The 15,333-nt window shown below is 49.2% G+C and overlaps 2 protein-coding genes across 2 annotated transcripts in view; one reads left to right on the plus strand and one right to left on the minus strand.

The window, feature by feature from the left end:
- Positions 1–302, minus strand: part of GLP2R (glucagon like peptide 2 receptor) — a 54,046-nt gene extending 53,744 nt beyond the window's left edge. The window contains exon 1 of the mRNA XM_041000794.1: positions 165–302. Coding sequence (XP_040856728.1) covers positions 165–302 — 138 coding nt within the window. The remainder of the gene's footprint in view (positions 1–164) is intronic.
- A 2,613-nt stretch (positions 303–2,915) lies between these two features.
- On the plus strand, positions 2,916–13,631 carry GSG1L2 (GSG1 like 2). Its single transcript, XM_041000439.1, has 5 exons — positions 2,916–3,207; positions 8,325–8,372; positions 9,347–9,499; positions 10,505–10,616; positions 13,388–13,631. Exons 1-5 carry the CDS (start codon positions 2,916–2,918, stop codon positions 13,629–13,631), a joined length of 849 nt encoding a protein of 282 aa, XP_040856373.1.
- Positions 13,632–15,333: the final 1,702 nt, after the last annotated feature.

Below are 15,333 nucleotides of genomic sequence, written 5' to 3' on the forward strand. Positions count from 1 at the left end.
TCACCAGTGACCACGTCTGCAAGCTCAAATGACAGCAGGTCCTCACTTTCTTCACCTTGCTGTCCACTCGCCAAACGCCTACAGGTGGTCCAGGTCCCAAACACGCCAGCGTGAGATCCTACGGGGAGCTAAGAGAATCATGCAGAATAACGGAACGTTCTTACTTGTTCAATGGAAACCAGCAACGCCAGCAGAAGGAAGCGGCTCCCAGGGGCCCAGTAGGAGGGGAGAGGCCGGGTGTCCTGGCAGGCAGGCGCCCCTAAGGGCAGGGCCCGTGCCCTGCCCACCGCCAAAGGCCTCATCCTTCTTGTGGTTGTTCACCAATAAAGGCGCACGGCTCTGGCCCTAGGAGATGGAGCGCAGGCGACCTCGGCGTGCATTCCTCCTTGTCCGGGGACAGAATGTTTGCGTAAATCCTCTCCACAGCCCGAGCGTCTGCACCCGTCTAGTGCGAGCGCCTGAATCGCCCAAATTTCTTATCATCAGCAGCAGTGACGGAGGCGGCTCAGCCTCCGCCCCGGCCTCCCCCACCGCCACCCCCACCCTGAAGCAAGGAGGTTTTTTTTGTGTTTTTTTTTTCTTCCAGACCTTCTCCTAGTCAGCTCTGTTGTCTGGGACATCTTCAGCAAGCCCATCATGAAAAGCAGAGTGGACAGTGACCTGGCCCTGGACACTGCAGCAAGCAACCCAGGGCCTCAAGTGAGCCACACCCACTCAGCAGCCAGGGTCAAGTCCAGGTGCCAGCCACACATGAGGTGCTGCAAAGCGCAACATGCATCCCTGTTCTGAACTCACCCCCGTGCTGTCAATGCCCTCGCCCACTCCCAGCCCACCTGGCGGCTCCACGGCAGGCTGCAGAGCCCAGCACCTCTTGGCCCAGCTCACCACAGTTCAGCTTCTCTCAGCCACCACGCAAGAATCCCACAGCCCGCTTCACTTGCTGGCTGAGAGATCTGGAGGTCCAGAGAGCTCGGGTAGCTAGCTCAAAGCCACATGGCAGAGAGCAAATGGCGGGCCCAGTGAGCCATGTATTCTGAGCAGGATCCCAGGACCACAGCCTCTTGGAGAAAAGCCATGTCTTACCCTTACCTGTCTAGGTGAGCTTGGCTCGTCTCCTCCACCTCCCCCTGCTCAGCCTCCACATCCTCCCCTACTTTCAGCTTCCCCAGCCTCCCCAAAACAGAGGTCCAGCGGGTCCATGTCAGGCTTGAGTCAAAAGCTCAGCCCAATGAGAGGTGAGAAGAGCATGTTTTTTTCATTTGGGTGCTTGCCTTACGTTCAACTCAAACCCCTCAGAGTGCATTTCAGAGCAGCCGGGGTGGGCGGGAGGAGGGCACACAGGTAAACTCACCTTAGTAGAAATCTCAACAAAAACACCTGCACGGCAAGATTTTACACCTCAGCAGTAAAATACTCAATCCCAACCTTAGTGAGGCTCTCTCTTTGGGTCTGCAGGGAGAAGTGACCTGTGGGCGGGGGATCCGGGCGGGTAGGAGGCCTGGGGGCTGCAGGTGCAAGGGGGCTGTGCTAGAGTGCACACGGATGAAGGAAAATCAGCTCTGTGAGAGGATTCTACCTCCTCGCTAAGCATCCTTGTTCTGAAGGGACCAGTGCCCAGGGCGCCACTCTCTTCCTCACCCGTTGGCATAGAGCCATCTAGTGGGCAGGCCTGGTAACTGCAGACCAGGTGAAATCCCCTGGGATGCCACTGCCCGGTAGCAACTTCTGGCTGCTCTGCCAGGTAGGTTAGTTAGCAGGGGGCTGTATCAGAAGTGGACCTGCCGGAGCTTGAACCAGTGCTCATACGGGTTGCTGGCATCACAGACAGCAACTTAACCCTCGCTGCCACAATGCCGGCTCCTACGTTACATGCATACTCTGCACATTATACAGCGTACCAAGAGTTCAATGACAAGAAAAGGGAAGTTTGTATTCGTTCAAGCACAGATGCAGGCTTGTTTTTTTGCCTGAATGTTTGCCACCTGCTATTGGTTAGATCTAAGTAGGTGGGATCTGCGAACACTCACTGCCAACTGTGATGTTCAGCTTTGAAAAGAAAGGAAATAGGGGTGTGTATTAGGGTGTGCCTTGAGGAGTGACATGCACCAGTGTTGTGGTGTAGCATGGTGAACCTCCATGTGCAGTGCTGACCTCCCATATCGATGTCTATTCAAGTCCTGGCTGCTGTGCTGGGAAAGCAGCCAGAGGGTGGCTCAAATCCTTGGACCGCTGCACCTGTGTGGGAGACCCCAAAAGAAGCTCCTGTCTCCTGGCTCAGCCCCGCCATTGTGGTCATCTAGGGAGTGAACCAGGAGATGGAAGACTCTCTTCCTCACCTCTGTATCTCTAACTCTAAGGACAGCTACCATCTGCCTGCACTTGCACGACATGCCTGGAATACTAAATGCGGGATGGTGGCTGCCAGGGGCTGGGAGGAGGGGACGTGGGGCGTTAGGATGGGAGGCTGCGGGGTCGCAGTTGTGGGGGATGAGTTGTAGGGACAGGAGGTGGCGCTAGTTACCCAACAGTGGAGGGAGCCTGATGCCACTGAGCTGACACCTAAAAGCAGCAGAGTCCAGAGTACGTTGTATGAGGTGTGCTTGTTGCGAGAATAAATAAACAAAAACCACCCCTGCCCCCGGTTCATTCTCATCCTGTGGAGGACGAAAGGCCACCAGCACCGGCAAGGAGCAGGTGGTTGCGGGGAGGCGGGGAGAGGTCTCAGCTCTGATCTGTTTGCCTGGGGCCTCTGATGTATGCAGCAGCAGCAGCACTGCCCACTGTCATTCCCCAAAAGGATGAGAGAGGACACTGCATCGGGACAGCAGATGGCGGGAATGAAGCATGGGGACAGTGACCAGAGGGGACGAGGCAGCGCCCCCTGGGTTCATCCTGCACCAACACCTCAGTGGACCATGGACGGGGTCCGAAGGCAGCGGGCCTGGATGCTCCTCCCAATCTGCCTGGCCCTTGCCCTCTCCCTCACCGCCGTGAGCAGCAGCCACTGGTGCCAGGGGATGCGGCGGGTGACAAAGCCGCTGTGCCAGGACCCAGTGGGCGGGCCACACTGCATTCACTTCAGCAGCGGTGGGGATGGTGGGAGCCAGGCCGTGCAGTACATCTGGGAGATGGGCGAGGACAAGTTCACCCAGCGCAGGTTCCATGTGGGGCTCTGGCTGTCCTGCGAGGAGAACTTCAGCAATGCAGGTGAGCTCAACCTATGGGTTCCCTGGGGTGATGGGTGCAGGACGGTGGCCGGGGGGAGGAGGCAGCCGCTGGGGGGCCAACTTTTCTTGCACAGACAGAGGGTCCTTGAGCAATTCCTTTCACCTTCCTGGGCCTCAGTTTTTTCTTCTAGATACAGCATTCTTGGAATTATTGTGAATATTAAGGGACTGCCGTGACACAATGTGCTTGCAGCCATGCCTGACATAGGGTATACATTTATTAACCATCAGCTTTTACCTTCTGTTCTTGCACTCAATCCCAGTAAATGAAAACACTTTGGTCTTCCAAGGTGACTCCCATCTACCCTAAGCTGCATCCCTGTCCTGCATATGGGATGTTCTTAGAGCAAATCTTACAAAAGAAAAAGTGCGTTATCTTTGTAAAGAACTAGAGAGAAGTTTGACGCATAAACATTCGGCAGTCTGACTATCAGCCAACGCTCAGACTCAGAATATCTTCTTTGTCTTGCTTGGGAAACAAACCTCCAAGAGTGGAAGGAGTGGGGGGACTCTCCGACCTGTTCCACCTGTACCAGTCTGAGGCTTGTGATATAACATTTCATAATAGCTTTTTGCTTTTCCTGGAGTTCCTTATTGCCTTTTCTTTTTTCCATTTCCATAGCATTCTGGTTTTGGTTTTGTTTGTTTTATCCCCAAGTCACCATTCTGTCTTGGAGTGTCTGTGGTCTGGTAAGTTCCCTTGGTGATTATGACACTAAAGTCAGAGATGCACCCCTCTAGGGTACAGCAAGACTCCCCGAAAAGAAGGATTTCAACGCAGCCTGGAGGAAATCCACTAACAATGTTAGGCAGCAAGCGAGGCAACTGGGGTTGAGGGAAGTGCATACAAAGGTGAGTTAGCCACCTGGAGACATGAGATGAACATAGAGCGAGAAGGGGTGTGCACTTGGCACAGTGGTTACAATGTCATCTGGAATGCCCACATCCCATTTCAAAGTGCCGAGTTCAAATCCCAGTTCAGCTTCTCATTCAGCTTCCTATTATTGTGCATCCTACGAGACAACAGGTGATGGCACCGGGACTTGGGTCCCTGTCACCCACTTGGCAGTCCCGACTGAATTTCTGGCTCCTGGCTGTCTCCTGGCCTGGTCCTATCCCCTGGCCCCTGGCTGTCACCTGGCCTGGTCCTGACCCCTGGCCCCTGGCTGTCGCCTGGCCTGGTCCTGTCCCCTGGTCCCTGGCTGTCACCTGGCCTGGTCCTGGCCCCTGGCCCCTGGCTGGCTCCTGGCTGTTGCAGGTATCTCAGGAGTAAATCCTTGAATGGTAGAGTCTCTCCCCTCTCTTTGTCTCTCTCTGCCTTTCAAATAAAATGAAAATGAGTAAATACCAATTTTTAATAACATAAAGAAAAACACAATCATGGTTAATAATGAATGATACCTATGATATGGAAACCAAAAGGAGAGAAAGGTCATTTGGGTATGGAAGTCTGCATAGAGGAGGTGTCCACCACCCCAAGGCTGTGAGACTGTGACTATTAGCTCTTTGAGATGGGGCGTAGAATGTTTCAGGCAGAAATGAGTCTGCAAAGTCGGTGGAAGCATAGCCCAGAAATCAGCTTAAGAAAGAAGATAAGCAGGAGAAAAGCATGGAATAGCTATTCAGGGTGAGCTGTGACTTGGCTACCCACAAGGGGAGGTGTTTGCTGTGACTTGTTCACCATGTGATGGTGAAAGCCTTGAAGAGGTGCAGCCTGGTGGCTTGTCCGTAGGTGCTGCTTGTGGAAGGACTGTGGCAATACAGTCCCTCTGTGGATTCCAGATTTAGGCAATACGGTCTCTCTCCTAGGCACTCCCACATTTACCATGAGGTGCTAACCAAAGCTCGGCCAACCCCAGCACCTTGCCCTTGAACTCCCAAAACTAAACTAAATTAGCCTCCTTCCTCTATAAAGCTAGCCTGCCTCGGTTATTTTCTAATAGTAATGAAAATGGATGACATAAACCGTGATGTTAAACTAACCCTGAGATTTTTAATTAAAAAGGCCATTGCTCAGCTTATATGTGGGGTGAGGAAAGGATTCTTTTAAACCTTGAACAGGGGCAGAAAGCATAGCCAAGATGCTATGTGAGTTCTACCAAGCTCCTGCCACCTAGGGGTGGGGAGCATGCGGCCTGTGGGTCCCATGCCATGTCCATGAAATCATCTGGCCTGGCCCTGCCAACGCAACTGCTGCTGGGACTCAAAATTCAATACATCTATGGCAGGCTAAAGTTTAAGTTGATGATTTGGAAAGGCCTGTGAATGACATTATAAATACCCAATAGCCCTTAGCAGTAAAAAAATTTCTCCAGCACCCACAATGAAGTCGCTTAGCACTTCTACCATTGCACAAAGTGTCCACACATGAACACAAACACACACACAGATGCACACACATAAACACACAGCCAGGCATAGATACACACATAAACACATGGACACACACAGAGACACATACACACAAACACACAGATGCACACACATAGAGATATAGACATAGTCACTCATAGATGCACACATGAAGACATGGACCCACACATACAGAAACATACACACAAATGCACACACACACACACATAAACACATGGACTGGACACACACATACAGAAACACACACATCCAGTTGCACACACATAGACACACAGACACACACAGAGTCACACACACGTAGACACACACAGTCATAGATACACACATAACCACATGGACACACATGCAGAAACACATAGACACAAAAACACACACCCAGACACATACACATAGACACACACAATTAGAAACACACATACACAAACACACACATAGACACATGAGCACACACACACACTGACACTTAACAAGTATACAGACACATGGATGTATATTGACATATACACACACGGACACATAGACACATGGGATACATAGACACACAGACATAAATACACATGCATATACTCAGGCACACACCCACACACACACATCACCTCCGTCGCTCCTGCATCCTCAGTAGCACACACTGAATGCTGAAGAGAGCTGATGATGCTCTCAGAGATCCAGAGACAACATCAGGTAGAAATGAAGGGTTTAACTTCCTGATGCCCGCTGTGGCTGGAATACAGATTATCACCCTGAACTTCTGGCTGAAATCCCTTCCTCCCTGTGAGGCATCAACAGGGCGGGAACTATAGCCAGCCTTGCTGTGTAGAGCAAGACCAACTGGGAATGACAATGACATCAGCTCCCTGATAATATACCTGGGAAAGTAGTAGAAGATGGCCCAAAGTCTTGGCACCCTTAACCCAAGTGGGAGACCTGGAGGATGCTCCTGGCTCCTGGCTTAGACCAGGCACAGGCCCAGCCTTTGTGACTATATGGGGAGTGAGCAGCAAATGACCTGTCTCCTCTCTCCCTCTCTCGCTCGCTCTCTCTCTATCTTTCTCTCTGTCTCCCTCTAACTCAGCCATTCAAATAAATAAATCTTAAAAAAAAAAAAAACCTCCCAATTTGAAAGTGTCTTACAAACAATACATGAGCCCAAGAAAGCTTGTCTACTGCTGAGTGTAATCTAGGGTCCCTTACTGAAGATTGTGCTATACAAACACCTCATCTTTAGTTGAATTTCTCCCAGGTGCTTGGAAGATTTGGGAATTAGGAAGGAAAACGGGATAGGACTAGAGGTCAATGGGAAGGAGCCAACACTGTGTTTTGAAGAGAGGTGAGCCAGGGAGATGTCAGACTTGAAAGGAGATCCCCCAACACCCCAAAGCAAGCCCAGAAAAGGGGCTTCCTGTTGCCCGTTAGGGCCCCAACTAGAAGTCAGCACCATCTTCCCCCTAGTCAACTTTCCCTGGAATGTTATTTAAAGGATGTTCTCTGGAGCAGCTACCCGTGGTCATTCTCCCCTTCCCGCCCCCCACCGCCCACCCCTCACACACACCACTCAATGTCTCCAAAGAAAGGCCACACCTTTTGTTCTACAGCAGAAAGAGAATGTTTGAGATGTAAACTCATGGCCTAGGCTGGGCTGAGATGGCATGTTCTTTCCCTTCAATAGATTCATTGATAACACCAAGTGTTACTCCGTGAGGCTAGGAAGTTCAAGCAAGGCTGCAAGTGGGACTCCTGCACTGGGAACAAAGGGGCAGATGAGAAAGAAGCAGACAGAGGGTGGCCAAGTGCATCAGGGAAGCCTGGGACTCGCTGGTTTGCCCTGCCACGTGGCTCCTGGGGCACTGTCAAGCTGTGTCACACCTGCCTCCCTGGCTTCATTGGATTTATCAAGATTTTTCCCTCTAATCCTTCAGGCTTTATTCAAAAGGAACATCATTTCTGAGGATTTGTGTTAATCAGGGAATCACTGTGGTCCAGGGCCCAGCTAAATTCATGCTTCTAAGCTACGGAGTATTCTCTTAATCTGCCTGGCTGGTCTCCACTCCCTCTGAGCCCTGCACCTGGCTCTGTCCCCAGCCTCCTCTTTACTGCTGCTGGAAAAGGCAACTCAAAAGATGAGATAGATCCTCACTGCTCGCTGTGATGTGGGTCTAGTTTGAGGGGAACCCCACTAGAGGTGTTTGTGTCAGGAGCCTGGTCCTGGTATGATGATGATAAAGAGGCAGGACCTAGTGCAGCTCATTAGGTTAATCAGTTAGGTTAATGCCTCCCTCAGCAGCATTTATGTAGCTCTCATATAGCCCATACCTGAGAGCAGTTTGTTATAAAAAAGAGGCCACTTCCATGGGGCCACTGGTGTGGGACAGCAAGTTGAGCCCTTGCCTACGACATTGACACCAGCTCCAGTCCCAGCTGCTCCACTTCTGATCTGGCAGCTCCCCGGGAAGGCAGCAGAGGATGGACCAAGTACTTGGATTCTTACCACCCATATTGAGTCCTAGATAGAGTTCCAGCATCAGGTGTTAAGCCATTTAAGGGGTGAACCAGCCAGTGGAAGATCTCTCTCACTCTGCATTTTGAATACCTAAATATATGTTATTGAAAAAAGCTAAATTTGTTTTTTTTTTTAATCAAGAAATGGTCTGTCACACTCAACAATCCTCCTTGCAGATGCGTGGGGGTACAGTGGAGTCCTCCTTACCAAGGCATTCTCTGTTTCAGGTGAAGTATGCAGGAGCTTCCGGAGTGTGGTGCCAGCTGAAGAGCAGGGTAAACACTTCCTTGTTCTGCCCATCAGCCGCCTCCCCAAGCTGGACCTTTCTGCTTGATTTGATTGGATGTAAGGAGAGAAGATGAGACAGTTATTTAGGGCTTGTCCATGACAGCAAGTCTGAAAGTTAGACCCACAGCCTCTGTTTTTGTGCCCAGCAGACAGAGGCCTGCAGACAAACATTAACCACCAATTCTGCGGGGAGGAGGGAAGTTTTGATCAGTGGGGTTTGCTACTTCCTGTGGTGTCAGTGTTCCCAGCATGGCTGAAGTCAAGCCAGCTGTGCGAGGTGAAGGCAGCCGAGTCAGCAAGAGTTGAGTAAGGCACACCGCTGTCTCAAGCACTCTATCTTCACCGTAGCACTCAGACAATATGCAATTGCTTTGCTCCGATCCTGTGGGGGTAGGAGTCACTTCTGTTCCTTCATGGCTGGGACCCCAGAGCCTTCCACCAGGCCTTCTGCAGACCCCAATTGCCTTCCCTGTCCCCTCCACTCTCAGCATCACAAAGTCCTATCCAAGTGGTAAGGCAAGCATCCCATACAGAAATAAACAAGGTCATGGTGCCCCAGAGAGGGCTCTGCTACTCTCAGAGTCTTTCATTCTGGTCTTGAACTTTGTGGAGCTTCTCTAAACGATAAAGATAAAGATAAAGTTCCCACCACCTGGGAACTTTGAGCAGCACCTTTACTTCTGAGCCTGGGAAAGGAGCCCCTTGCCTCTCTCAAGTCCTCCTACACAATGATTTTGCTGAGTTTGTTTCCTTCCCATGAAGTGCAATCTTTACGGGCACACCCCCCCCCATCGGGCTCTAGGAGGCCCCTTTCATTCCTAATGCTCCAAGACTCGGCAGAGGTATGTGATTTTTCACTCCAAGGCACTTGGCTTTGTAATGTTGGTTTTAGACATGACCGGAAGCCCAGGTTTGAACCATCCAGGGCTTCTATGTCAGAGGTGTCTGTTTCCTTTTGCAGGTGTTCTGTGGCTGTCCATCGGCGCAGAACTCCTGGATGTCCTCCTCCTGCTGCTAAGTGCCGTTCTCCTGGGCTCCAGAGTGAGTCGGCCCAGCTCTGGCTTCCACTGGTTCAAGGTAGATGCCTTGGTGGCCATCCTCATGGTCCTCGCAGGTTTGTTTCCATGGCCTCTTTAGAAGAGGCTCGTTCCCCTCAGTCCATCCCAGAGAGAACACATCACATCAGGCTGGATGTGTCCATTGCCCAGTAGTGTGCTGGCTCTTCCCTGCCAGTGGCCACAGTTTGGCAGGACAGCAGCCTTGCAGGAGAGGTCACTGGGTAAGCCCCACTGGGTAGAAGCAGTGTATCTTTGGGTGACTGATGGAAAAGAAAGGGAATTGGCACAGGTGGAGGTAAACTGTGTCTTTATCACACCCTGGGAAGAAGGTTGCTGGCTCTGAGAACAGCAGGGGAGTCTATGAAGGGCTCCTGCCCAGGTTCAGATCTCTGCTACTTGATGGCTATGGGGCTCTGGAAAAGTTACTTAGTTTCTCTAGGCTGAGCCTCAGTGGTGACTCAATGAGTGTACCACATGATTACTCAGTCAATGGCAGCTTTCAAATAATAACTCTCTCCACATTTGGCAGCAATATTCCATGAAAATTAGAGAAGTTTTATTTTATAATTGTGTTTCCGTGTTCTCCAAGCAATTTTCAGAGCAACTTAATTAGGTCTCCAATGTGAGCCTTTCCCTCCAAGATTCCCTTCCATTCCCCACAAAACCCCATTAAGTTGCTAGTGCAGCAGCCTCGTTTATACACCATTGCTGTGTTGGGTAAACAGAACACAGCTTTCCTGAACTTTAGTGTCGGTGAAGAAGATGACAAAATCCAATTTCTGAATCCTATGAAGATTCAGGGCATTGGATGCTTGTAGACATCTGCCCAAGTCTTGGCGTCTACCCAGGTCCTCCCCGATGGTGAGAACGCGTCTTTCTGGAGGTCTCTTTGGTGTCCACCATGGGAGCAAGATGTCAGGTGTAATGTCTAAGGAGGTGCTGGTGCAGACACATCACAAGGACCTTCTGGACACTGAAGAACATCTTGTGTATGCAAGATAGAGAAGCCCTTCCGTTGTGTTAACCTGCTTCACTATGCTCACAAAGCTTTCTTTGTGCAGGGCTCCTAGGCATGGTAGCCCACATGATGTACACGACCATTTTTCAAATCACCGTGAACCTTGGACCTGAAGACTGGAGGCCTCAGTCATGGGACTATGGCTGGTCCTATGGGTAAGCCATGCTGCAGGGAAACAGCAAAGATGTAACAGGTCTGCTAGGACAACCAACCATGACCATGGTGCTGTCACTTACCACTCCTGTGACTCTAAACAAGTTCTATAATCTTTCTGTAGTCCTGTTTCCTGTCTGGGAAGTGGGGAGATCTGCCCAAATGCTTTTTATGGAGATTTAAAGACATTATGCTTACAAAACGCTTGACATACAGTAAAGCCTTGGGCAGTGGAGACTTTGTTGTTAATACGTTCTTAAATCCAGAATATCCTGAACCATAACCTCTACTGAGCCCTAGAGTGATCTCTGCCCTTGTGTGCAGATCACAGCCTAGAAGGTCTGTTGGTAACAGAAAGACTTGACCATAACCTACAAAACCATGTGATTCTCTTTAATGGGACCGCCAAAGCATGTATGTTAGAGATAAACACACATACCCCTGCGCTTCCATCCTACCTACCCACCTGTCTACTGCTTTCCTCTTTGTCAAACACGTGACATGTATTACAAGACTTACTCTCTCATTCTGCTATGATAGGATGTGCTCAACATGTCTATGTAACAATAACTCATGTTCTTAGCAAGTTATCGGATCTTAAACTTTTCTTGGCCTCCGTCTTCTCACTTTGCTGGACACCATCCCTTCCACCTGAGCCCCTTCAGTGACATCCCTTCGACCAGTGCCATGGGTCATGAGATCCAATCATCAGCCACGTGCACAGAGCTGCTGCCGAGCTTAGGTGCCTGCCAGGGCATTCTCAACTGGGGCCAATTTGTGTTGAGATCCTACCGCTACAAATGGAAGCAAATCCCAAACGTTGCTGGGCTCTGGAGAATGGCCTGTTTCTTTCTGATACCATTTGGTTTCATTCTTCTGGCTTTTTATTCTTCAATTTTTAATCCAAGAAATACATGTAAACATTGGAAAATTCAAACAATGCTAAGGGAAAAAGTCTGGCAACTCTATCCACTCCAACTTTCACCTTCCGGCATCCCTGACCCCCTCCATCTTCCTGACCTACTCTAGAACCCATTGTGTCTACACCTGTTATCATGAGACTTCTCTTAGCTGTCCCCCTTATGCCAGCCTGTTGTTTCTGAAGCCCCAAGCATTATTGTAGCTTACATCCACATTTTGCTGGAGCACATCCTCTAGTACCTTCATAAGAAATGGTTCTATGACAACATATTTTATGTCTTCTCTATCTGGAAACTCATCTATGCAGTGCTCTACACAGAATGCTTGCTGAAAAGCATTTTCCTTTAGGATTCTGAATAACCTGCTCTGGTTTCTAGACATCATTACTTCTTCTAAGAGTCCTACGTCATTCTGACACACATACCTTTGTAAATAGCCTGTTGTTTTATTATCCGTGTCATATGATGCCCTGTGTTGGGACTCTGGACCCTTCATACCCATTCTTTTGTGTGTCTGGTAGGCCCTTTAATTTGAATGTCCCCGTCCTAGAATTCTTTGAAATGTTCTTACATGATTTCTTAGATTATTCCTCCACTTGGTTTTCCTGTTTGCTTTTGAGAGAATTCTTATTCTAGGCATTAGATTATCTCGTGTTACATATCTAGCATTACACTTTCTGAAACTGGTGTTCTACTTAGCTCCTAACCCTTCTATGCAGTTCAGTTCCCATTGGGAATCTTGTTTTAACATCCAAGGAGTCTTCCTTTTTTTTTTTTTTCAGTTGTTCCCATTTCTCTGTCTCTTGATCTTGCTTTACTGAGGTAGCCTTTATAATATAAAGCCATTTATATTCGTAAGTGGGATTTTTTTGTGTGTTGCTGTTTCCTCTGCATCTTGTGTTATCACTTCTCTTTAGCATCCCTTTTTTCTTTCTTTCTTTCTTCCTCTCTGCCTTCCCTTCTTTCTTTTTCTGCTCATTCTTGAGACTTTCCCCTCTAGGGTGGAGTCCTTGATTGTCAAGTCATAGTCAAGGTTAACTGGGAGCTCTGGGGCTGTGATCCGTCTACTGGTAGGCTTGTCTGTATTGATGAAGCACGGAGACCTCTTATTTACCTGGGAATTCCATCTGCAGCAGCATTGCACATATGTCACTTGATGGAGGGTCTTTCTCTGCATCCACTGCAGCATCTTCAGAGGGCAACTCGCCCAGGATCTGCAGGATGGGAGGATGAGTTGCCTATTGACACTCTGAAGGTTGGGCCTGGCAGAGAGGCTGGAAAGAGCCTCCCACTCCAGATGTAAACTTTCATGTTCTCCCTTATTCTCAGAGCCATTCATTCTATGGAATGAATCCGAAGTCTTTCCTCTTCATCATCACGTTTTCCAGAGGCTAACGCTTTGCTGCCCTGGGGGGAGAGGAGACAGGGAGTGTCTGGGGGTACAGGGGAAACCTGGGGAGCCCTACCATCTGCATACGAGGCTATGGCCATAGAATTCCTTCTGACTTCATTGACGTCCCTCTCTGGAGACAGCTGGAGCGTGACATGTACCATTGAGGTCGTTACGATTTCACAGCTGAGGAAACTAATGCAAAGAGCTAAAGGAACCAGCTTAAGATCACAGAATTGCAGAGATGAGGCCATGGTGCAGATGCACGATGGTCACTGCAGAATCTGTCCTCCTTGACTACTGGACTAAACAATCCACTGGCTGGTCTCTGGGATCCATGATCCAAAACACAGGTCCCAGTGGGGTAGAACCAGAAGCTGATTCTCCACCAAACTGCCCCAACAGCAGGGGGCGCCAGTATCAGCATCCTAGGCTCTTTCCTAACTGTGCCTTTTGTTTGCAGCCTCGCCTGGGGTTCTTTCACCCTCTGCATGGCTGTAGCTGTCACAGCCATGAACAGATTTGCCACTGCCCGCCGGGAGTTTGCAGAGAAGCAGGGCGTACGGGATGTTAGTCACTGGCCTCCACATCACTTTCCAGAATCTACTGAAGAAACACAGGCTGCTCCCAGCCCTGCTGGGCATGCTCTGAGGACTGTTCCTGGAAACTCGGGACCAGGTGCCCCAGGCCAGGTATCCGTGTGCTAGCTGGAGCCCAAGGCTCATAGCTGCATAGGCAGACAAGCTGGGCAATAGTGCCTACAATCAAGAGGCCAGGGTGCGCTTCAGAAGGTTGTGCAGCTCGGGAAACCCTCCTCTGACATGTTCCTGAAAGTGAAATTAATAAGAAAAGGGGGGTAGGCAAGTACAAAGGAGAAGCAGGAAAGAACAAAAGAAGTCTGAATACAATGAATGCAAAACATACTCCCCCACTTTTAGAAAAGCCAGGATTTTTCCCCTCATTGGCACACACAATAAAGCATTATGGCTGTCTCGGGCTTCCCTTTTACTTTAATCACAAAGTTGGGGGTGCGGTATTGTGGCATGGTGGATAAAGCTGCAGACTGCGGTGCTGTCATCTTGTAAGGGTTCTGGCGCAGTTCCTATCCAGCCCCCTGTTAATTGCCTGTGGAGAAGCAGTAGAAAATGGTCCAGGTGTTTGAGTCCCTGCACCCATGAGGGAGACCTAGAGAAAGTTCCCAACTTTCAGCCCAGCCCAGTTACTAATCCTTGTAACTTTGTGGGGAATAAACCTACGGAATGAAAGATCCCTCTTTCTCTCTTTGTGTGTGTCTCTCTCTATATATATAACTGTGACTTTCAAATAAATGAATACATTTAAAAAAAAAAAAAGTCAGAAACAGGAGCTGGCTTTGTTGTGCAATGGGTTAAGCCTTCCCCTGCGATATCAACATCCCATAGGAACACTGGGAATCCCCCCCCTGCTCCTCTTCTGCTCCTGCTTCCTGCTAATGCTCCAGGCAAAGCAGCAAAGGGTGGCCCAAGTTCTTGACCACTGTACCAGTGTGGGAGACCTGGAAGAAGTTCCTGGCTCCTGGCTTCAGCTTGGCCCAGTCCTAGCCTTTGCAGCCATTTCTGGAGTAAAACAGCAGATGGAAGATTCTCTCCCTCACTCTGTAATTCTGCATTATAAATAAATCTTTTCCCCCCAAAAAAGTTAGAATTTTAAAAAATAAGGTTTCTGTAATTTTTAAAAATACTTTTCTTTAAGGTTTGTAATTCGTACCTAGAGTGAAGTCAGTTAGGAAGGATACTCGCGTGATGGGAAAAACGAAAAGAAAGCAGAGTCCAGCAGCATGACATCTTATCACAGTGAAGTGGAACAAATGTTGGAATTGTCCTGATTAAATTGCCAGGCACTTTTACTTCTAAAAATAAACATTACCAAACACACAAGTCTCATCTGAGGCAGCAGTGAGCCGCTGGCTTCCTAACATGTTGTTACAACACTCAATCAATTTATCTTGTCTTTTGAGCTAGTGTGAAATTGGGGCCCAAATGGTCAGGCAACATAATTCAGGATTTAGAGGGAAGCATGGCTTGCCAGTTTCTATTAACCTTAAACCCATCCTGGCTCAGATTTATTTAAAAATAGAATTCTCATGCATTGAATAAACAGCATTTCTGAAAACACAGCTCACACGCTTCCAATGGAGACATTCTGCCCGTGCTGAACCGTGACCTCCTCCCATCCAAGGAAGGAAAGAATCTAGTGGATTTCTTTGTGTTTAGGACTTAAGTCCAGGCCCTGCCCCGCGGCAAGTGTGGATCTCCTGGGATTTTGGAGAAAGCATGAATTTTTGCAATATACAGTGTGAACAGTTGTCAGCCTAGAACCACTTGTCAACCTAGAACCCAATGGCCTCTGCCCTTTGTCAGGATTGTGGGC

This window comes from Ochotona curzoniae, unplaced genomic scaffold, assembly GCF_017591425.1.
Source record: "Ochotona curzoniae isolate NIBS_2020 unplaced genomic scaffold, NIBS_Ocur_1.0 scaffold_2453, whole genome shotgun sequence".
Taxonomy (NCBI): domain Eukaryota; kingdom Metazoa; phylum Chordata; class Mammalia; order Lagomorpha; family Ochotonidae; genus Ochotona; species Ochotona curzoniae.

What these genes read in the sequence shown, in the direction of transcription:
- GSG1L2 (XM_041000439.1), top strand. Translation starts at nt 2,916, where the DNA reads ATGGACGGGGTCCGAAGGCAGCGGGCCTGGATGCTCCTCCCAATCTGC. An exon ending in GGAGAACTTCAGCAATGCAG is followed by an intron (nt 3,208 to 8,324) that starts GTGAGCTCAACC and finishes TCTCTGTTTCAG; the next exon opens with GTGAAGTATGCAGGAGCTTC. An exon ending in GGTGCCAGCTGAAGAGCAGG is followed by an intron (nt 8,373 to 9,346) that starts GTAAACACTTCC and finishes TTCCTTTTGCAG; the next exon opens with GTGTTCTGTGGCTGTCCATC.